General features: G+C 46.8%; 2 protein-coding genes and 1 long non-coding RNA gene across 6 annotated transcripts; 2 read left to right on the forward strand and 1 right to left on the reverse strand.

The window, feature by feature from the left end:
* Positions 1-35: 35 nt before the first annotated feature.
* S100A1 (S100 calcium binding protein A1) lies at positions 36-3,630 on the forward strand. The gene is made up of 3 exons (XM_010954038.3): positions 36-185; positions 2,200-2,352; positions 3,315-3,630. Exons 2-3 carry the CDS (start codon positions 2,212-2,214, stop codon positions 3,456-3,458), a joined length of 285 nt encoding a protein of 94 aa, XP_010952340.1. The 5' UTR covers positions 36-185; positions 2,200-2,211; the 3' UTR covers positions 3,459-3,630.
* Positions 3,631-4,793: 1,163 nt separating this feature from the next.
* CHTOP (chromatin target of PRMT1) lies at positions 4,794-13,301 on the forward strand. Of its 4 annotated transcripts, none has more exons than XM_010954034.3 (7): positions 4,794-5,083; positions 6,093-6,174; positions 7,512-7,665; positions 8,278-8,361; positions 10,116-10,302; positions 11,113-11,250; positions 12,896-13,301. In XM_010954034.3, exons 2-7 carry the CDS (start codon positions 6,110-6,112, stop codon positions 13,099-13,101), a joined length of 834 nt encoding a protein of 277 aa, XP_010952336.2. In that variant the 5' UTR covers positions 4,794-5,083; positions 6,093-6,109; the 3' UTR covers positions 13,102-13,301. The 4 variants fall into 4 exon arrangements, with proteins under 4 accessions (XP_010952336.2, XP_045371980.2, XP_010952337.2 ...); XM_045516024.2 differs by having other exon boundaries at positions 10,119-10,302; XM_010954035.3 differs by lacking the exon at positions 8,278-8,361 and having other exon boundaries at positions 4,795-5,083.
* Positions 7,461-23,054, reverse strand: LOC123616590 (uncharacterized). Its single transcript, XR_012501312.1, has 4 exons — positions 22,921-23,054; positions 15,991-16,139; positions 14,914-14,948; positions 7,461-7,784 (listed from the first exon to the last, which is right to left on the reverse strand). It is a non-coding gene; the product is annotated as an uncharacterized LOC123616590 (long non-coding RNA).
* Between the last annotated feature and the right edge of the window lie 76 nt (positions 23,055-23,130).

Raw genomic sequence — 23,130 nt, forward strand, 5'->3', positions numbered from 1 at the left:
GCGCCTCTGTCCACTCCTGGCCCCTTGCCCCACTGGGTGTCTGTCTGTGAAGGGGTGGAGCCGGTGGGGGGGGTGGCGGGGGAAGGACGACTGAAGGCAGGTCTCCCCGCACAGCTCCGGTAGCCACATTTGCAGCCTTGCCTGTCTTTCCGGGAACCTGCTCCCACCTTGCACCCAGGCCGACAGTGAGTATCCTGTCCCATCTGTGCTAAGTCCCTGCCCTGGCCAGCTTGCAGGGAAGGGGACTTCAGCAGGGCTCCAAGAGTCTGGGGAGGATGGCGTTGTGGTGCCTTGTGGGTCTGGGACGAGTTTGGGCTTTGGAGGAGACAGTGTTTGGAAGGTGGTGAGGGAGGCAAGGGAAGGTCAAAGGGAGATCTGGGAGCTCAGTGAATGAGGAAGCCAGTGGGGAACACAACCGCTGAGCCTCCAGGACACCAGGCCCTCCTACCACAGAGCCCTCAAGGGCCCTCCCAAGACTCCCTCAGTCTCCCAGGTGCTGGGGAGGGGACCCAGCTCTCGCCTTGTTTCCAGTGATGTAAGAATAAGAGAGCAGATGGAACAGCTACTTCTGCCCACCCCACCCCCCACCCCAGCCTTGGTCTCTCTGCCACCCCACCCAGCCTTGCCAAAAGCTTGGGGCCTAGGGAAGTTGGGGGGCGGGGGAGAGTGGGTGGTGTTGGTGGCAGAGCATAGACCATGTGATACCAGGAAGGGGGGCACTAGGTACTGTTCCCACTGCCAACTCTCACTTCACGTGACCTCCCCTTTCTCCTCCTCCTCTTTCTTGGCCCATATCCCCAGACTCCTCTTTCCCCCATTCTTTCCCTTTGTTTTCCTGTCTGCCCACTCCCTGCCAAGGTCCTCTCAGAATGGCCCCTACGCAAAATCCCAGGCTGCTTGAGGTGTCCAGGCAACCTCTAGGTGCCCTCCCTGGATGGGGCCGATAACTGAGCCACCAGCACCCCTCCTCACACACCCTCTTATCCTCTCCATCAGCCCCAGCTTGGGTTCCATCTCCCTCATGTCTCTGTGACAACCACTTCTCATGTCTGGAGTTCAGGTGACACTCACAAGGGCACCATTGAAGAGCTGGGATGTCATCCGATCAGGGCCCATTGTCCAGCCCCTCAGGCCTGGAGAAGGATGGGGACACCTGATCTGAGACACCTGAGTCACCCCCTGAGGCTGTGGAGGGGCTGACAGTCCCAAGGCCAAGGGAAAGAGGCCCCCTGGCTTAGCAATCCCCTCTTCTCAACAGACCTCTCCATTTTTCCCCTCCCCTCTCGAAGCCCCTTGAACTTGGAGGACCTCATGCATTTAGCCTTTATCTCCCCAACACATACCAGCCCCATTCTCCCTGATGCCACCGTCCCCACATCGACCAGGCTGGGCCTCAGGGTGGGAGTGGCCAGCAGCAGCGACAAGATCTCACATGTGTCCTCTCCCTGTCCCTGGGAGCCCTGACTCCAGGGAAGAGGCTCAGACATTACTCTTCCCTTTCCCACCACCACCCAGTGGAAGGACTGATTCTGCAGAGAAGAGGAACCAAACTAGAAGTAATGGAGGGAAGCCAAAGTGACAGGTTCAGGAGGGAACAGAACTGAAGGATCAGGAGAGGCCCCCAGTCTGGTGACAGGAAACTCAAAGGCAGTGAGATGCTCCTTCCCCATGAACCTTGGGCTGCCCACTCAGACTACCACCCCCTCCCCAGGCTGACCGGAGGCACCAGACTGACTCCTTGCTCAAGGTGGGCAGCAGAGTCAAGGCTGTAGAGGGGAGCCCAGCCCACCACCCCCAAGAGCAGAGCTTGCTTGTGCTGGGCAGGCAAGTCCAGGGTAAAAATAGAGCCAGAGGAAGCCCGGCCGGGTCCTGTGACCACCCCCACCTGCCTGCCCCACCCTCCTCAGCGTCTGCCCGGGCAGCCCAGAGCCACTGCAGGGTCAACTGCAGGCCTCTAGCACCAGCCCAGCTCCAGCTGCTCTACCGCCGTGCCCTCAGCCCTGACTCCCTCTGGCTGGAATGTGGATTGAGGGACACAGAGTTCAAGTCTAGATTTAGATCTGTTTGCGTAAAATCTCAGAAAAGATAAATTGTGGTGGGGCTCTGATCTCATAGCTCTTTGAGCTGTGGGACCCGAACCCGAACCCCAGATACCCCGAGCATGGTCCCCAGCTCACTTCCATGGTGGGACGTGGGTAGGTAAGCTGCGCAATGGGCTCTGAGCTGGAGACGGCGATGGAGACTCTCATCAACGTGTTCCACGCCCACTCGGGCAAGGAAGGGGACAAGTACAAGCTGAGCAAGAAGGAGCTGAAAGAGCTGCTGCGGACGGAGCTCTCCGGCTTCCTGGACGTGAGCACAGGGTCGGGGTACGGGGTGGAGTGGGCGAGGGGTGGGGGAACAGAGTGGGCACCTCCCTGCCATCTCCCGACCCCATCCTGGCTCAGCCCAGTCATCTCCTTCCTCTCCCAGGCTCCCCTTACTCCTCCTGGTTCAAATCAAAATGCCCTATTTACTGATCACCTGTTAAGTGCTAGGCCCCATGTAGATGCATCAGTAACAAGGCTCACAGTCTAGAAGGGAAAAACTGACACTTGAAAGTAAACCTTGAACATCAGGAAGCACGCAGAGCCTTAACAGAGGTGCCGGAAAGGCTTACGGGAGAATATTAACCTGACTGAAGTGGGACGGCTTCTCCAAAGAGGTGGCACCTGAGCCATAGATTTCCACTGGAAAATTATTAGGGTAACTGTAGCTATCTTAGGAGAAGGTACATTATGGAAACAAGAGCATGGGGGGAAAGATGGAGCATGCTTAGTAGTTGTGACTGGACTGAAGGATGCAGAAAAGGAGAAGCCAGAAGAAAGTGCACCAGCTTTGAGGTTTTATTAGACCCAGGTTCAAATTCTGACGCTGCCACTTTCTAGCTGTGTGACTTCGGGCACATTATTTCACCAACAACTGTGAATTTGTCTTTTCTCTAGAATAGCAATAATGAAACCAGCTTCATACTATGTTAGAATTAAATTAGACATTGCTTGTAAAGCTCCTAGTGTAGTGTTTGCCACATGGTAGGCACTCAACATATGGTAATTGATGTTCTTATTACTCTGCCTTGTTAAGCTTATTCCGTAGGCAACAGGAAGCCACAAGTGTTTCAGTTTTGAGGAGGGCAGCAAGAGTCCCATAATTAGATGAAGTTCTCCCTCCTCCCCATCTCTGCCTCCTTCTCCCCAATGAGCTACCCACCACGTCCCTAACTCAGTGATATTCATCTCCCTATACACCGACCTCTCCATCTCCTCCCTGCACAGACCCAGAAGGATGCGGATGCTGTGGACAAGGTGATGAAGGAGCTAGATGAGAATGGAGATGGGGAGGTGGACTTCCAGGAGTACGTAGTGCTGGTGGCTGCCCTCACTGTGGCCTGTAACAACTTCTTCTGGGAGAACAGCTGAGCCGATCGCCCCCGTGGGCAGCGCCCTTCCCCTCCACTCTGCCATACCTGCCCTGCTTCCCCCTTACCCCACTTTTACCTCCCCACATTCCCACCCTTGCCCACCCTCCAAGGGCGCAAGAGTAGTGGGCCAGGCCTGCAACTCCTCTTTCATTAAAGGCTCCTCTCTACCAGCTGCCAGCTGCTGTCTGTCTCCTTTAGGATATGGAAGTGGGTGGGGAAGTGAAGGCTGCTGACTCTCAATTTCCCCTTTTTTGGGGAAGGGTCTTTTGAGGGGGAGGGATTTTATTTGGAGAGAGATCAGGGGACCATTACATATTCCTACTTAAGGAATGCTCAGGGTCCAGGAAGGTAGGGGTTCAAGGTTTCAGCTGGAAGTGGAGGAGATATCAGCTTCTCAGCTATAAAGCCAGAAGAATTTCCCTTCAACCTTCAAAGAATATTTACTGAAGACCTAACATGTGTTAAACATTGTATAGGAACTGGAGATACAGCAGTGAGCAAAACACATACAACCCTCAGCGTCACATAGGTAAAGTCCAGTAAGGATGCCAAACCATTAAACACAAACATAAATGCTAGAAAGGAAAATTAAAGGATCCGATGCCCCTGGGGGCGGGGGAGGGGGAGCGAATGAAGACGTGTTCATTCACTCATTCTTCACACATTCAAGCCTTTTATTGTGTGCCCAGGCGTAAGGAAAATCCCGTGTAGGTCTGCATCAGAATCCACATGGATGGCAGATGGCGAGAGGAAATGGAAGGGAAGGGGGAGCAGGAACGCAAAGGTCCCTGCAAATAAGGATTTGGTTAGACCAAATTGGGGAGGAAGTGAAGAGACAAATATGCAAGAGCGGTGGTGAGTGGCATAGGATCCAGCAGAGGTGTGCTCCCGGCCCTGGTCCCCATGGCCATCCACAACTCTCTGAGCCAGGCAAATGATAAGTGGAGAGCCAGCGGAAATTACCCGGGCCACGTGGTCCGGAAGAGAAAGCGAGGCACGTCTGTGTAAAAAAAGTTTAATCTGTCTGCCTTAGCTTGAGGCGCTGAGGGACGCGAGAGGAAATAGGAACATCCTTTACGTGGGCACCAAATCTGCCCCGAGCGGCCCAAATCACTATCGCACAGTTCCCTTAAAACCCAAGAGCTATGCCACCGGCCACCTGGGCGGAGCGCAGGGTGTAACCCAGACAGGACCTTTGCTAAAGCCCGCCTACTCTCTAGGGCTCCTCCCCGATCCCCGCGCAGGCGTGGCACAAATTTTCCCGCCCCCTAGTTGTGCGCGGATCTGACGTCTGACGTAATTACGTCGACGCCATTTTAGCCGGTCCCACTCCGCACTGGGCGTGGCGGCCATTTTGTTTTGGGCACCGAGCGGGAGTTGGCGGCCGCGTCTGTGGTGAAAGGCAGGAAAGGGCAGGCCGGGCGAGCAGGCGGACCAGCGGACCGGACAGCCAGCCAACAGCAACGAACTAAGCTAGCACTCCACCGCTTAACACATCTAACCAACCGCCCACCAAGTTAACCCGAGCCCCTCCACCGTCAACTCAGGTTCGGCCGGCCCCCGGCCCGCCTTCCGCAGCCGTGGTGGCAGCCCCGGGAGGAGCACTGGCGTCCGTTTCCTTCGGTACGTTTCTGTAGTGAGAAGGGGGGCAAGAGTCTTGGGGAGCTGAAGGGCCCGGCGGACGCGGAGCGGGAGCTGTGGGGATGTGGAAGCAGATAGGGTGTCGGAGAGCGGACGCCCCGGGGAGGGGGCGGAGCCCCAGAGAGGGAGGCGGGGGAGGGGGAGTTTTCCGAGCTGGAAACTCAGCCGCGGGGTTGATGGGAAAGGTTGGGATTTAATAGGGATGAAAAGGAACCTTGTTTGGCGGGTTGAACAAAGTTGGCGGGGCTGACGGAGCTTTGAGATGGTAGGGAAATCAGAGGAGGACTTCACGACTTTAGGGAACGTTGGAGAGTAATGGCAGCGTTAGGGTTAAATTTTGTAGCATGCTCTCTGGGAGGTGACTCCCAGGTGAGTGCCCATTTAGAAAACCTTTACTTCTCCTCCTCCTTATCCCCCCCCCCCGCCAGGTCCCCAGTCCCTTGCCAAGGCCCCTGCTTGATTTTGGAGTCGAAAGCCAATTTTGAAACTGATACACCTGTATCATCTCTGTAGATCAGTGGTTCTCAATTTTGGCTACACATAAGAAGCGCCGAGGTAGACTTTTTTTCCCCCCGTTTAATTGCTGATCCCCAGCCCTCAACATCAGGGATTGTGCTTTAAATGGTTTGGGCCCAGGCTTCTGTGTTTTGTTTAAAAGCTCCTTGCCGCCAAGGTTGAGAAGGACCGCTCTAGATGAAAAACCAAACTCTTAACACTTCCTTTAGCTAAGTCTAGGACTGCCATTTTGGAGGCTTGGGCAGATATTTTCTGTCATGTGGCCTGAAAGTTTATTCACTTCAGGTGACTGGCTTATAAATTTAAGCAGCTGAAATGAGTTTTAAAGTGATCATCAGAAGTCACTGATACGTGCCTATCATCAGAAGTCACTGATACGTGCCTTTCCATTGATTTCTGGTTTGGGCCTTTAGGCCTTGTTGAAATGAGGTGGTCATCATTCTGATTTGCTTATTCTGCCCATTGTCCTTTGTAGATTCTCGGGATTTGAAGATGGCTGCACAGTCAGCGCCGAAAGTTGTGCTAAAAAGCACCACCAAGATGTCTCTAAATGAGCGGTGAGGCAGCCAACAGCAACTTCAGCTCGTTCATAAGAAAACATTACTTAAGTTGGCCCTGGGGTCCAATGCTCAAAAACCGGTTTTAAACTAAATACCAACAGAAGGCTACAGACCTCTGTTCTTAATTGCATCTTATGTGGTACACAAAACAAATTGGGCGGTTGTTTCAAAACCCCTTATCAGTAGATTTTTATGTTAAGCTATCTGAAATATTTATCTGGTGGGATGTATTTTAAAAAGACTCCTCACACCCTCCCTTTTCACATTTTTTTTTACATTGATACAGGGGTGGTGCAGCTCAGTAGCATGAGACCTTGGCTGCAGTAGGCTTGCTGCCCAGTCCAAGGCCAGCAGTGTTGTGTCTGGCCTGTAAGAGGCAGGTAGCAAGCTATGAATATGTCCAAAGGCCCTCGAATGTCATTCTTGGGCCTTGTAAGAGGCACTTGCTTTGCTCCATTTCACTTTCTTTCCATTCTGCTTTTAGTTTGTTTTTTGTTTTGGATTCTTAAAGTTAAGTGTTGTTCTCTTTCACTCCATTAAACTTACTTTGATAGGAATAAATAGAAGAGTGTCTTCACAAGCTCTTAAATAATTGAACTAACCTTAACTTTTCCCGAAGTAGTCGCTTGGAGTCAGAAAAAGTAATCACTTGAGACTTAAGATTTCTGTCTCCAAGAGCTTTGGTCATTTAGTGCCTTTCACCAGTGATTTTATTAAGTTGATGTTAGACCACTGAAAGATTGACTTAATGTTTGTTTGACTTTTCTGAAGCATATGTGCTGCTGCTTGTCTCTTAAGGTATGATACGCTAATTCTCCATATTCACGTTTTCACTAATTCTCCATATTCACATGTTACTGAGTGAGCAAATATAGAGAAAATGTGATATACTCCTGTAATTTATGTGGGTGTATAATTTCCAAGGGCTTTGAAGGTGCTCAGGTTCTTCCTTATATTTGCCCTTAGAATGCACCTTCAGGTCCCCGAAGGTTTTGGCTTGCTTTGTCTGTCTTTGAAACTACATCTTCTGTCTTCTTGTTATCATATCTGCTTATTTGTTTTTCTTACTTTCCACCTTTCTAAAAGCCGTTACCTGAGCCCTTGTTATCACTTTTGATTGAATGTGCTGCACTTAGCTGCATTTCTAAGTTTCTGATTCCTGCAAGTTTGTGGAAGCAGAGGAGTCTTTAACCCACATCAGCCTTGATCTAAGTGTACCACTTTACTTAAAGTTCGTGGGATCTGGAGCTCCTGGTCTAGCAAGCCATGAAAATGCCAATAAATGTTTTGTAATAAAGCTTTTATTTAAACATCCATTTTGTTCGACCTTGAAGCTTTACTAATATGCTGAAGAACAAACAGCCGATGCCAGTGAATATTCGGGCTTCGATGCAGCAACAACAGCAGCTAGCCAGTGCCAGAAACAGAAGACTGGCCCAGCAGATGGAGAATAGACCCTCTGTCCAGGCAGCATTAAAACTTAAGCAGGTGAGAGAATGGATCTTAACACTCCAGAAGCAGCTGGTGATCTCTGTCAGGCAATCCACTGAGGCTGTCAGGACGTGATGGATGATTACAAGGTGGCTCAGGGCAAAAGCTGAACTTCTCTGGAGGAAAGAGAAGTTCAGAGAATTTCCATTTTGGCAGGTACCAATAAGTAACTTTTTGTTGTCTTTCTCTTTTAGGGAGTTTGCCATCAATGTGGCCTGTTTCTATGTTATCAATGAGTATTAATTTCTTTTGTTTTCTGATCCTTTGCCCTTAAAATAGATTCACTGGCTTTTTCCACAAATAAATTTTGGTGTCTGTTTTGGATGATCTTCAAAAAATCCTTTATTCCCTATTAAATGGTTTACAAATTAGGGAAATGCTTTTTTTCTTTCTTCCCTAGTACAGGGAGTCTGAAATTCCTCTTAGTCAAAGTTTTTTGATGTGAAACAAAGAGTAGGGTGACCTTTATCTCCACAGCACCTAAAGTTTTGTCAGAAGAGTAGATTAAGAACACTGAGTAATTAAGAGTTAGTGGGTTCTCTTTCAAATTTCCAATAATAGATAATCCTATTCAGATCTGAAATAAAACCTGCTCTTTATTATTCATAGACTTTATATGCAAGTCCGGACAGTGGCTGTGGAAGGATATGTCCAAGCTGTGGCTGGGCGTCTGGAGGGCGGTGCCATGCAACTGTAAGGACTTTAACTGATAGCACTGCATGGCTGTGCATAAATTCAGCAGTTAAATATAACACCCTTCCACCCCCATCCTGAACCATTGGGCTCACTGACCAAAAATAAACAAGGCCTTCTGCTTCAGCTACCTTAAGCCTTGGAGTGACTGCATTCATCCCTGACTCAGGAAAGCAGTGAAAGGCACCACTATTTTCTGAGAGTAAATAATAAAAATTGCTGAAGATAAGTCTGATAAATCATTCCAAAGGGCCTTTCCATAAGAAACTTTAAACATAGGCTGTGCAGAATGTAGCCTCTAGAGCAGTGCTGTCCAATACACCTTTCTGCAGTGATGGAAATGTTCTGTATCTGTGCTCTCCGATACAGTAGCCACTAGACACACTGACTATTGAGCACTCAGCCACATGTGGCTGGTGGTTGTCTCAGCGTACAGCACAGCTCTAGTAGGAATGGAAACTGGATGGTACAGTTGATGTCCGCAAGCTTCTTCTCAATGTTAGAGACCAGTATTGGTGGCAAATAAGGATTGGGAAGGGAGAAGAACTAAGTGCGGAACGTTCTCTTAAAGCACACGTCTTGGGAGGATATACTAGGGATGACTAAACATAAGGGACTTACGGAATGAAGTCCTGACCTCATAATTGTGTGCTTTTGTTGAGAGCATGCCCCTCTGGTGATAAGCAGTTTATGAAATATACTAGAAAGCTAATAACAACTCACAGCATATGGTTGCAAAGAAAATCATTGGTAGTCATTTGTAGGTGAATCCTGAGGGCTCCTAATTTATTTTCATTCATATTGACTTACTGCTTTATAGGAGAACAGCTTTGCTAGGGCTTTGGTTGTGTTCAAGGCTACACAGTCACCCTCTGAAGGAATTTAATTGAGATACTGATCTTCGTAGTTTCTCTTTGAGGGACAGATTATTGAAAAATCTCCTATTTCTGGTATGTCCTTGTCCTCAAATGTGGCCCTGAGTTTTATGAAGATAGCTCAACTTTCTTAATTCTCATGCAAGATTGGCTGGCTTTATGGAGATACATTTGAGTTACATTTTTATTTTTAATTAAAAGTCATTATATTGACTTAATGGAGTTGTTTGCAAAGGTAGACATGGAATTATGGCTATTTAAGAAATGTAAGGAAAGGAGGTTTGACTTTTTTGTGTTTATTTACATCTTAAGGTAAAAAGTGGACCGTCTGGAGATAGATACTCAGAGGAAAAATGGAACACACTGGCCTCTTTGACTGAGAAATCAAACTTGTTCTTAAGTCACAAGAATTCAAATGAACTTGTAATTTAAATTTTGCCCAGAGTGTGATGAACTTCTATGGTGTTTGAGTAAGCCTTTGAAGACAGTGGTAGTCCTTGGGCAGGTATGAATCAAGTCATATCATTGTCAACTGGTGGTTCAAAAACAGCAGAATCCAGGATGTGAAATATGGGAAGTTCTTATTAAAACTTAAATTCAAAGTGGTGATATATGATGTCTCTAGTGAGGTAATTTGTGGTGATGCCAATTTCATGGGGCCGTACTCTAAGTTTCTTAGAAGCTCTGGATCAGAATTCTGCTTTTATACCATGTCCTGAGGCAAAGGCTTGCTTCTGGTTTGGGATCCTTATGACGCCCACTGCAGGCTTACCTCTCTCCACACAGACATCTCACTTGCTTCTATTTTTCTGCACTTTGAGTTGCCAAATCCCATTGGATTGCTTTTTTGATCTCAATTCCTAACACCTTTTCTTCCAGAAGAGCTTAAAGCAGCGCCTGGGTAAGAGTAACATCCAGGCACGGTTAGGCCGACCCATAGGGGCCCTGGCCAGGGGAGCAATCGGTGGACGAGGCCTGCCCATAATCCAGAGAGGCTTGCCCAGAGGAGGACTACGTGGGGGACGTGCCACAAGAACCCTCCTTAGGGGCGGGATGTCGCTCCGAGGTCAGTGCTATGTATCTGATGATTGTCGGGCTTCACCCCCTTCCCTTTTCTCTTGGGCTGCTTATGGACACATTTGTTTAACATCTTTAAGCCTGAATTTGTATTAATATAATTAATAACTTTTGAAATCACATATTTTTAATAGTGCTGCATGTCTTTTATCGATACCATTCCTTTTCTGATAATGTGCAATGGTGAGAGGCTATGACCTGCGTAACAACAGGTAATTCATGTCATCTCCATTCCATTTTAAAACACCCTGCTGCTGCCTGAATCAAAGCACATTCAAGTTCTAGAAATAAGTCAAATCTAAGAAATGTATGGGTCTTTTGGCCTATACTTTAACTAATCATTTCTGTTCCTGGTGCTAGTGAAACATCTGGAAAAAAGAGGACAAGTTGACCCATAGCGCTTAGCTACATGTTACATTTTGGGCACTGTTACTCTGTTCCCTATATAAGTTCTTGTCCCCTACAAAAATGTATTGAGAGCAGGAACCATATCATTTGTTTTTAAATCTAACTAATGCTAGGCACCTATCTGTGATTATTCAATAGGTATTTATTAAATGTATGTATTTACTAACTGACTTAACTCCCAGCTTCCATAAAAGGATTTGTGGTCAGGCTTGTTGAATTGATTGAATAAAGAGCTGCTTAATCTGTTCACACTCAGTGTGCAGCTTTCCCTACCCAACCTAAATATTAACTGAATTAACTCTCATTTAACCCTCACCGCCTTCCTTTGGTTAGAATCTACTTTGTCTCTCTTGGATTTACCTGCATATACATTGTATGCCTCCTCTCCAAGGTCAAAACCTGCTCCGAGGTGGACGAGCCGTAGCTCCCCGAATGGGCTTAAGAAGAGGTGGTGTTCGAGGTCGTGGAGGTCCTGGGAGAGGGGGCCTAGGGCGTGGAGCTATGGGTCGTGGCGGAATCGGTGGTAGAGGTTAGTCAGCTACCAACTTCAGAGAATAGCTCCCCCTTACTTCTCTCCCTTCAAAACTCAGAGCCACCTTTCTGCACAGCTTCAAGTCATAGGCAGGCTTATTTGTTTGTCTTGTTTGTTTTATGAAACTGGCTTATTTTCTGAATTCATACGCTGGTAGTGCGAAAGTCTGTCATGGGGTTTCTTAGGACAGTCAGGTACATGTTACAGAGCCAGGTTATTTCAGTCTTTTAGGTTGTTGTAAATTTAAATTGTATTGTTCAAATGACAAAATGGTCAGTTTGGGGTTTTACCTTTTTCTGTCCCTGCCCCATCACCACACACCCCACCCCATAGCTCAGACCCCTGCTTCTAGTCTAAGAGAGAAGAGGGAGATGTAAAAAACGAAGCAGAGTTAAAGATGATGAGACTGGGAGCTAGTTACTGACTCTGAAACCAAGTAAATTCAAGTAAAGTTTGTGTCTATGCAAAGCCAGAGATGACTTTTTTTTAATCAAGGTAGAAAGCAAAATGGTATCCTGTCAGTTAATTAACTGACTCTTGTTGATAATCTTACCTCAAGATTTAGTGATACTTGTCTTGTGAGCTCATGACCCAGATTGAGAAAGAGTTTAATGGTGTTGCTGTTAATGCTGAATCTCATGGGAGTTTTCTGGCTTAGAGCTTAGTGGAAAACTCCCAACAACACCTGTCCAGGGGAAAAAATTCTATTCTTGTAGCTCCTGTGTATATTTGCTTTGGTCCCTTTAAAGAGTAGGGTGGGTCTGCCATACTTTATGACCTTGAAGTTGCCAGAGGATAGTAACTATTAGGAAAGGAAATTTGATAACTGAGGGCTTGTTTTCTTTTCTTGCATTATATGTTGCTTGGCTTATTGAGTGAAGCGCAAACTAGTTTGGGTTTCAGGATGAAATAGCATGTTTCCAAATTATCTTGACTTGGTTTCTGAGACATCTTGGTTGGGTGGGGGTGGGGGGTCTAAAGTAGCTTTTCAGAAAGCTGGGTATGTTTTGATAAGTGAACTGAAACCACCTCTCAGATAACCATCATTGTTATAAGGTGACTAGAAATGTAGGTAGAAGTGACTAGGACTACCCAAAATGTTTTTCCCCATCTCCCTTCATTGTTCCTATGCCAGAATAATTCCTCAGTCTCCTGACATGGGGTCACTTGTTAGTATGATCAATTTGAGGAGAAATGAGCTAATTTTTCAGTAGGCTCTCCAATAAAGTTTAATTTGAAAACTGTCTAGCTTCATACTCCTGTTTCTCTGTGCCCTTCTTGTCTTACTAAATGGGGTTATCTATATTTGTATTTTAATTATAAACTTAAAGTGAGTCTCAGATTTTAGTTTTTCTGTTTTAGAAGAGACTAAGAAATTTTAAATTATCAGTTAAATATTTTTCCCTTGCTTTTTTGATAGAATAAAAATGTAGAGATGAGCATGTAGTAAGGGTTTCATTATGTGTGCTTTCCGTGTGTTGCTTTCTACCCAGTGTGTTTCCTGTTTTTCCAGATTTCTCCTCTTTTCCCTGCCCTTCAGTCTTTCTCAGCTAGGCCCCACTGCTCTAAGGGGCATTTACCATAGCACCCATTAAACCTACTTGTAACTGTTTTCTTTTTTTTTTTTTCCCCCTTGGGCCAGGTCGGGGTATGATAGGTCGGGGAAGAGGGGGCTTTGGAGGCAGAGGCCGAGGCCGTGGACGAGGGAGAGGTGCCCTTGCTCGCCCTGTACTGACCAAGGAGCAGCTGGACAACCAATTGGATGCATACATGTCAAAAACAAAAGGACACCTGGATGCTGAGTTGGATGCCTACATGGCACAGACAGATCCCGAAACTAATGACTGAAGCCTGCCTTCCCTCCTGTGAGAGACTCTTGTTAAAGTCACACATCTGTAAATAACCTTGAGATAACAGATGAGAAGAAACCTGACTGATGCTGGAAGGACCTATCATAATAGGCGGACTGACTTGCCACCAGTTTGTGCATTTAGTGTGTTCCTTTTACTTTTTGATACTGTGTTGTATGAAACCCTTTTTTCCTCTGACTTGGGTTTGGTTTGATTTTGTTGTTTGGGAATTTTTTCCTTCGCCTCTTTCAATATGAATGTGTTGGCCTTGTGGCTAGGACACCCTCTTCCCACCTCTGCCTTCCCTCACCTGTCATAAGCTTTGACATTCTAACGTTTCCTCTGTTCATCTCTGTGCCCCCATGAAAAAGTCCCAGAAAGAGCCCATCAATGTTCCTTCTTAAAATCTAGATTTCTGAGATACAGTTCTGTTTTACATCATTTTTAATAGCTTTTAAAAAGTGTTAAAATCTGGAGCTCAAACGTGCATTCTGCCACATTGATGTTTTAGTGTTGTAAATTAGGAACATTGACATAGCTACAGATCCACCTAACAGGTTACACATGGTAGCAGCTCTGATTTCATTACAGTTATTACCATGTACATTGACACCACATAATCAGTGTGCTGGGTTGAGTATGTGCACTTTCTACCCTGGAATGAAATTTATAAACTTTCCTCTTGGCTTTGCATCGTGTCCAAAGGGGCATTTTTGGGTTGGGTTATACCTGCAGAAGAGGGAAAAGCCATTTGGTGTGGCAGATGTTTCGGAAGGGAAAAAGGGCTAGGGAAATGATGGCAGATACCTGGTGGGAAGGGTCAGAGGATACCCATGCTGAAATGCTATTTTTATGTTAATCTCAAACCAGTTTTGGGCTTCTGCATTCATTGGCTTTGACCCTTTTCTTACTTGAAGGTTTAATTAAGTTAAATCATTTGCTGTCAACTGTTCCAGTTTCAGTGGAATGTTTTGTTTCTGGTTCACTGTAACAAGAAATGGTTTTCTCAAATCCAACCAAGATTTTCTCTTGTATTTGTGAGGCTCTTTGAAATGGTATGGCCACTATAACAATAGTTTCATATATTCCTTGTAGAGTTGAGAATTCTTTTCTTCATAGTTGTATTAAAATTAAGGGTGAGGAGGGGAATGTGGTGAAGAAGGTGAAGAATTTGCCCTCTGAATAATCTGTGGAAAGATGAGCCACCCAAAATAATGTACCAACCCATTTGGCCCATAGGAAGCTCAAGCATGATGGTCTGAGGCAGTATCCAGGATTCTGGCACTGATTTCCCCTTTGCCTTGTGCTGTTTAAGGGAAAAGAGGATCCAACCTAGTCACCTCCAACCAAACCAGTACCATGGAGCTACCTGGCTCCCTGAACTATTGGGAGCTTGTGTGTCACTGCAGGCTGGGAAGGAAGTTTTGTCAGGAAAACCTGAACTTGAATCCCACCTGTATGATCTGGGCTACTTAACCTCTAGAAAGGTTGTGAAGCAGCTTAGTGGTGGAAGGGGAAAGATCATGTGGGGTTAGAGGATAGTCATGCTGGCATAACCAACATGACCTAGTTTTGAAATGTACAATTACTTTCTCTTAATACGAGTGGACTGTGAGGCTAAGGTCTTTAACCTTTCTTAAAGTGTTCATAATCTCTAATTGGAGCAAAAAAAGACATTTTTTTATGGGCAAGGCTTGTTGTAAGGCTAGCTTCTTAGACCCCAGACTCTTCAGCCCCCAAGGCTCTTTTGTGGGAGAGATGATTAGCAGTGGGCAGACTACCCTTTGCAGACTTCACACTCACTGATTACCTTGCATCAGGCATCTTCCAGGGCCTCCAGGATACCTTTGGGAGAAAGAGGGGAGGAAGCTGCAGGGTGAGTGGGTCCCTTTATTTACCCTCTTCAGTTATACAACCTGGGGTGACCTATCTCTGTGGGACTTTTCCCCAGCCCTGCCTTTCCTAAATACTTTGACCTTCCCCCAAAGTAGCTAACAGGTATATATACTGCCAAGGTATTTTTAATCTGGTAGTTTTGTGCCAACCCCCCCCCCCCCAATCTGCTGAGGTCCTCTGTATAAAAGTGAAAGAGGCATGGGGTTTTGGAGCTTACATGAGGGAAGGGGAACCTAGCAGGGCTAGAGAGGCAGAGGGGCCACAGTGGGGACCTCCAGTAGTAGGAGTGGTTCTCTCAGTGCCCAGTTCCATCTCCACGCTGCCCGCACCTCTGCCCATGTCTGTCTTATTTGGAGAATACATTTGGCAAGGTTCTAGGATAAAAAGTGTTGAGGGAGTAAGGAAATGACAGAGGGACAGAATGGCAGCAAGTGTTTGAGGTCTCCCACCACTGCCAGTCCATCCACTGATGGAATGATTGGGGGAGGGGTCCATTTCAGAATAGAGTTCCTGGATGCCTCAGCCCCCTAGACTAAGGAAGAGAAGCTGGGGCCAGAACACCTGGGTCCTTTGAGAAAGGGAGACTCCCCAAGGTGCTGGGTGTGCCTTAGCTGCTCACTGTCAGCCTCTTCCAGCCCAGGATACCTCTGCCCAGGGTGCTTCCAGTCCCATCCCATCCTGCTGGCCTAGTGCTCTTAGTACCCACTGGTGTCAGTCCAAAAGGATTTGCCCCATGTACTCTACACCTGTCTTGCACAGACCCAACTTGCAGGGCAGTGATCTGAGACCAGGTTGAAACTGCTATTCCTAGCATCTGTGAACTTTACTATGGAAATGGCAAGCTGACCTAGTGGTCCGGGGACCCTGAAGCATCCTGGCGAGGAAGGGGTCAGGGGGCTGTTGCCTTGTTGGTCCCAGTGAAGATGGGCAATGAGGTGACCACTAGAGCCTAAGCCCCCTTCCCTTTCTGCCTCCTCTGTGTCCCTCCTACCTCATGAAAGAATTCCTCCTCAACAGTGGGCACAGGGAACTTCCCTACCAGTCACTGGCCTTCCAGCTCCACCTGCTGCTCACTGCAGTTCCTGGTGTCTCCTTGAGGCCCATGCCCACTTATGCCATCCTCAGTCCTTGCTGGGTGTCCTGGGTAGAGTGGGACAGAGAGTCAGCCTGGCTCCTGGGTCAGCCTTTGACTCATTTGGCCACCATCTGCCGAGGGCTTGCCATACAGACATGAACAAGGCATTGTTTGTTAGAAGGGCACTGGTAGTGGAGAGAAGAGATTTATGAGCTGGATTGTGAAAGTCAAGGGAAAGTTTAACAGAGAAGGGGGAAAAATATTCCGAGGAGAGGGAACAACAAATACAAAGGTACTGAGGCCTAAAAGAGCATGCTGTATGCTAGGGAAAGTGAGTGAGTGCTGGGCCTTCAAAGTAGGATGGGAGACAACTGATCACATCGGGTAGCCTGGAGCCTGTCTATTGAAGAGCTTGGGCTTTATGCTCCAGGTAGTGGGGAGTCATTGATGACTTTAAGCAGGAGGATGCCATGGGGTGATTAACATAGAATGGTGGTGGGAAGTGAAAATGGGTAGAGGGAGGACCTTGGAGGCTGGGAAACTTGGGTTAGTCCAAACAAAAAGCAGGGCTGGCCTGAACCTGGGCAGTGGCAGTGCAGATGGGAGGAAGACCACGAGGTCAGCAGTTTCCTAGCCAGCTGATATCTGGGATGTCTGTCAGAGCAAGAGGAGTCATGGATGCCTGAGCATCCATGAGGAGACAGTTTGGGGCATATGCCTCTCCCTGGCCTACTCTTGCTCTGTCTCCCTAGTTGCCCCCCTGCAGGGACCCTGTGATAACAGATCTGGAGCCAACAGAAGCACTGCTGCCCAACCCAGCCTGTACGACAGCCACCCACTCCCCATGGTCTTACACCCTGGGAAGAGCTGAGCCTCCAGGCAAGAGGCCAGGACAGGCCGACAGGGCTCCAGCCCCCATAAGCCCAAATGGCTGGCCCTTCCTCCCCTCTTCCAGGTTCCCTGGGGACTTCTCAGGTAATTTCAGCTAATACCCACCTCCCAGCAGTGAGCAGCATGCAGACCAGCACTGTAAGTGGGGCAGGCCTGGGGCTCAGAGAGGCTGGGACCTGGGAAGAGGGCCTGGCCTGGCCTGGCCTCTGTGTGCCCTCTCCTCTTCCCACCGGCTGTCCCATCCATCCCACTTCAACCTCATTCTCCAGGCAATGTGGGAAGGGCAAGGGTGCCTAAGCCTCCATTCCCCTGGGTTCTGGGGCCCTTTAAGGACTCACCTCTCCACAAACACACACACACACACATATATAGACATGGTTGTCACAGTGGGGGCTTGTATCTCATTTCTGACCCTGGAACTTCTCCATGAGGCCTCCTTAAAGGATTCTCTTGATTCCCCATTTAGGCTTGATTTATTTAATTTCTTTACCCTTTAGTATAAGGTGATTATCAATTTAAGATTTATACACATTTGTTGTGACACTATGATTTATAAGAAATACATATTTGGCCTTCAGCCCCAGCCCTTGGCACAAAGCTCCTAAAATGCTTGGAATTCCCTGTGAAAAGAGCAATAAGGGGGTCTTTTGTTATGTTAATAAAGTGACTTGGAAAGCTTCAAGTAGCCTAAGGACGGGGGCTGATTACCCTGTGATGAGATAGTTGGAACTTCCAGTCCTGCTCCCAGACCTCTGAAGAGGAGAAGGCTGGAGGTTGAGTTCAACAGCCAGTGATTCTTGCCTATGTAGTGAAGTCCCCATAAAACCCCAAAAGGACTGGGTTCTGAGAGCTTACAGGTTGGTGAACAGGTGGAGATTTGGGGAGAATGCCCTGCCTGGGGAGGGAATGGAAGCTCTGCACGCTTTCCCCATATCTTGCCCTATGCATTTCTTCCATCTGGCTGTCCCTGAGTTATACTATTTTATAATAAACCTATAATCTAGTAAGTAAAATGTTTCTCTGAGTTCTGTGAGCCCTTCTAACAAATTAAGTGAATCCTAGCAGGAGGAGAACCTCTGGCTTAATACCCAGCTGTCATAAGTACAGGTATCAACATGAGCTAGCGTTGGAGGGTAGAGACCTGTCTGAAGCGGGAAGGGGTGGGAAGTGGGGGTGGGACTGGTGGCAGTCTTGTAGGACAAACTTTAACCTGTTCTGGACAAAGAACGTCACCTGCCATTTCAGTAAACAAAGGATGTTGCAGCCATCAAACCATCAGCCGCTACAGCAGCTCCAGAAGGTGCACGCTGATGGGAGTCAGGATAGAGAAAAACAGGACACTGGCCCTAGACAGTTAAGGTGCATGTCAGAGGAATAATTTCAGTGAGCCCAGACTCTTGCACCTTCCCACACATAGAAAAGTACTAAATTCATTAACTTGAAATGTCTGTTCTTTAATTAGTAGTAATCTTTTTATGTTCTACTACCTGTCTAATACCTGTTTTGGTTTTGGGTTTGTTTTTTTGTTTGTTTGTTTGTTTGCAAAAACTCCTATATATCCTGCTCCTCCCTTACCTCTTGGAAACAGTCCCTCAGAGCTATCTGAGAGGCTGTATCCTGGGCTTAAATCCTCAGTGATGGCCCAAATAAAACAATTCTCAACTTTCAGGTTGTGCATTTTTTTTTTCAGTTGACACTGGAATCTGATGCTGTCTCCAGGCAGTGTCAGAATTAGACTGAATTCTCAGACACCCTGCTGGTATCTGAGAATTGCTTGTTGGAGGCGTGAGGGACCACCCCGCCTCATGCACACACACATGGGAATTGGGTCAAGGAACCCAAAAGACATGGGGACTGGAGGCATACATAGTGAAAAAGCTTGTCTGGAAGTCTTGGGTGAAACTGTTTCTCCCAAAATGTTCTAAAGCTTTACCCTTTAGGTTTTAACTGAAAAACCATCCTCTAAGGAAATTTTATTGTACGAGTAACACCAGGTCAGCAAATGGAGAAGAGACGGGATGATGGAACACTAAGCAAGAAAGATAAAAGAAGGGGACAGGCCTCCTCGGCCTCCCTGTACTCCTCAGCCTCTGACCCCTTTGTGATAAGCAGGAGTCTTGAAGTCTGACCGGATCCTGGTCTGACCAGAGAACTCGCCCATGTGGGATGTGGAGATGACAACTCCCAAGCACCAGCTGATAAACTAGAGGCAATCTCAGGTCTCCTGGCTGCCCGCTCTACCCCTCCTCCCCTCCCACCCCCACTGCTGCCCGCTTCAGCTCCACCAGTGGAGCACTGTAGGGCTCCCCAAAGTCCTGACCTTGCACAAAGCTAGTGGACCAGGAAACCCCTGTCCCTTACCTGGGCCTGAAAGAGGCCAGAAGAGTCTGACTCTCAGGTCCCCTCCATAGTGAAAGCCATCACCACACACCATTCTGTGCCCCACTCCCGACAAGAAAGATCCTCTGGTCACACTGACCATGCCCTGCCCCACCACATCCAGGCTCCACGTCGGATGTGGGGGTGGCGGAGGATTCTGTGTGTCTGCACTGCCTGAGCCAGGGCAGCACTCAGCACAGCGCAGAGCGCTCTGGTGGACATAACCCCAGACGACCCACCTTCAGGCAGCCCGTGAGGAGCACTGCCTGAGGGCTGGGGAGATGGGAGACAGAAGAGAAGGGGGTTCTATTCCAAAGACCTGCATCTCCTTCAGCCTCTATGGGAAAGCCAAGGACTAGAGGGCCACTGCTATGTGATATGGGTGCAATGGGGAGGAGAGGGCTTTGTGCTGAATGCCTTGTGCCACGACGCCTGGAATTTGATAAGTCTTTAGAGAATGAATAATTGAACTGGCACTGGCCTTCAACCTGTTATCAAACTTCAGGGTTTCTGGAAGACCCTTGCCCAGCCTCCCTCACAGAGGTGTCCAAGGAACCAAGAAAAGATGGATTCTAAAAGTCCCTTTGAGCACTTACTTTCTCCGAGCAGGGTTATTATATAATCTGATACTTTAGAATGCAGGCTGACCTCGGGGGTAGAGAGACTAGAGGCAAGAAGACCAGTCAGGAGGCTGTTACAATGCCCTCGTGAGACAGAACTCAAAAGAAGCAAGTGGAAAGGAATGCATAAAAACAAAACACAGAGTGATTTTCCTCAGAGAACCAGCCTTTGAAGTAGGATTACCAGATAAGATACTTATACTAAAAATTATTTGTTGTTTATCGGAAATTTAAATTTACCTAGTGTCCCAGAGATTTTTGTTTGTTCTGCTTTCTAAATCTGGCAACCCTACTTGGAAGAGGTACCTGAAAGGGCTGTGGCCTAACTTGGGGGGGCTTCTTGTCTAGACACTGGGCCATTACCCCTTTCCCCAGCTGAGGCCAGCCCCTCCTCTATCCCCAGAGCAGGCCTCAAGGGCTTGGCCCTTTTCCCTTCCCTCTTCAGTACTCACCACTTTATCCCCTGGGCTTCCTCTTCTGAAAGTCTGACTGTGAAGCAGGTGGCAGTTGCCCTGGCTACCCCTTTCCTTGCTGCTTACTCCCAAAATAAGCCCCCAGTCTCTCCTGAGAGTTTGCCTCTAATCACTAGAGCAAAAGATACAGGGAAACAAGCATAATAAATGATAAAAAGTGTGCAGGGCTTTAAAAATTATTACGATCGGGGTCTCAGGTTTAGAGCTGTTGACCACTACTCTCCCACAGTGATTTAAACACCTTCTCTTTATTCCTGAGCATGAAGCTGTCAGCAAAAAATTAACCAGTGTTCAATCTGAGAAAGAAATGGAAAATTTTACTCGAATCAACAGGAGGGTTATAAACTGGGAAACAGTCTTTCAGGAAGCTCTGAGGACTATTCCAAAGAACTAAGAATTAAGCGGGGAGGCTAGTATACGTGTGATTTTGACAAACAAGTATGTGAAATCAAGCACACATCTTGGCAGAAGTTTACTGCTATTTTCGAGGAACAGATATCTTAGTTAATGGTTTTAGTGCTTTTCTAAGTATGGGAAGATGTAAGAAACTGCATTCACAGAATTTTCTCCTGAAACTATCTAACTACCTGAGGGCCAGTTCTGCCAGTTTTCCCAGAGCACAAAGTGCCTCATTTTGATCCTGAATTCCTTTCAGGGTAAGTCAGTGACTGCAGGGCTAATGATTTAATTCTTACAGAACTGGATGGTGGGCAACATTATTTTATAGTCCTCTACTTTTGATTTTAATTTCAATGAAGGTTTGGGAGGCATTTCATAGCCAGCTTGATCCATGGTGCTAGGAATGCTCATTCCCAGGTGAGGTGAGGATTTCGTTGATAGGCCACTCAATCTGCTATTACTGGACTAGGTAGGCCCTGTTAACAGCCAAATGTCTCTGGACCACCAGTCTTACTAGTCTGGTCCAGAATAAGACCACTCTCTTGTCATCTTCCCATATCTAGAGTTACACTATTACAATCAGTATCTTATAGAACTATATATTTGGTCAATCATTTCAAGTCACCTAAGCACCCTTCTTTTTATCAGAGGCTCAATCACACATTTGGTAATGCAAGAAACAATAATCTTATTAAATAGGCAGAATACAAGTAATATAGCTAGTAACATTAATAACATCATAAGTGAGCATTTATGCTAAGAACTTCCATTAGGTGCAGCCCAGTATCTCCCCAGGTCATCTGACCCAGTCTGTTGTGCAACAATCACGTTCTTTAAGGGAAAGAATATATTGGCATTGTACATAAGGTTTACCAAAGGCATGTGCACGTACAAGGTGAGTGGTGGGTCATCTTGACATCTTACAAGATTGAGAAAGGAATGTTATCTTCTAAGGAGTTACATGGCTGGTGTCAGAAGAAAAATTGATCCTTATCATGGAGAAAGTGTTTCTGCCATTGGGAGAGAGCTGGTTAACACATAATGTGGATGCACGATGCACATCACAGGGGAGGGAGGAGGCCCAAACAGGCAGGGAAAAAATTTTATGTTTACATTTTTCTTGTTTTGCCTTAAAATAGGAATTTTATTTCATCAAAGCTCAAGGCTGAACATTCTGGCGCCCATTTATTGTGAGCCACTGGAACACATTAGAACCCAAGGGACAGAGGACTGTGTGTCTCATTGAGAATTCAACAAGAGATGTAAACTCTCTGGAAAGCCATAAAAAACAAAACAAAACTAAGAAAAAATTTTGAGGGTAGAAAAAAATGCAAAGATGGAATACTCAGGTTTAAAAGATTTTTTTACTGCGGCAAAATATACGTAACTCAAAATTTACCACTTCAACCATTTTTAAGTGTACAGTTCAGTGGCAATAAGTAAATTCACATTATGCTGTAACCGTTACCACTACTCATCTCTAGAACTTTTAAAACATCCCATACTGAAACTCTGTACCTATTAAGCAGTAAGTCCCCACTCTCCCTTCCCCCCAGCCCCTGGCAACACTGTTTTGATAAAGAGATAAAAACTACATTTTAATTTTTTAAACTTATTTTATTTTTTGAGGGGGGAGGTAGTTAGGTTAACTTATTTATTTTTAGAGGAAGTACTGGGGGTTGAACCCAGGACCTTGTGCATGCTAAGCGCACTAACAATTGAGCTATACCTTCCCCCAAAACTACATGAATTTGCTCTAGGCACCTCATATAAGTGGAATTACTAAATACTTGTCCTTCTGAGTCTGGTTTATTTCACTTACCATTACGTATTTCAAGATTAACCCATGTCATAGCATTACTAGAATTTCATTTCTTTCTAAGGCTAAATAATATTCATATTATTGAATTTTGCAGTTGAATTATTGCAGTTTGGTATTTTAGTGCCATAAAATACATTTAAATTTAGAAATGCTAATAAAATAATCTGGCTTTCTCATAAAGTTAACATGGGAGAGTTAACATGGGACAACTGGGGATATAAGCATTTATTTTCCTCTGTTGGGGAAAACAAAAAGTACTCACCCCACAAAAGGGTTCGTTCTCCCAGCTCCTGAAGTCTGGAGACTTTCAGACTGCGCTACTTCAAGGCCTGTAAAGAACTACAACTCCCGTGAGGTCTCGGGCCCTGCCCTTCTCCAGCCCCACGGGCTCCAGAGACTACATTTCCCAGAAATCCCGGCCGCGGCCCGGAGCCGGCACTTCCTGGGCGCCCCCTGGCGACGCACTTCTGCG

This window comes from Camelus bactrianus, chromosome 21, assembly GCF_048773025.1.
Source record: "Camelus bactrianus isolate YW-2024 breed Bactrian camel chromosome 21, ASM4877302v1, whole genome shotgun sequence".
NCBI lineage: Eukaryota > Metazoa > Chordata > Mammalia > Artiodactyla > Camelidae > Camelus > Camelus bactrianus.

Excerpts from the sequence above, each read along its gene's own strand:
- S100A1 (XM_010954038.3), top strand. The coding sequence starts at position 2,212 with ATGGGCTCTGAGCTGGAGACGGCGATGGAGACTCTCATCAACGTGTTC. Across the intron at positions 2,353-3,314 it reads AGCTCTCCGGCTTCCTGGAC|ACCCAGAAGGATGCGGATGC; the intron begins GTGAGCACAGGG and ends CTCCCTGCACAG.
- CHTOP (XM_010954034.3), top strand. The coding sequence starts at position 6,110 with ATGGCTGCACAGTCAGCGCCGAAAGTTGTGCTAAAAAGCACCACCAAG. Across the intron at positions 7,666-8,277 it reads CAGCATTAAAACTTAAGCAG|ACTTTATATGCAAGTCCGGA; the intron begins GTGAGAGAATGG and ends TATTATTCATAG. Across the intron at positions 8,362-10,115 it reads GAGGGCGGTGCCATGCAACT|AAGAGCTTAAAGCAGCGCCT; the intron begins GTAAGGACTTTA and ends CTTTTCTTCCAG.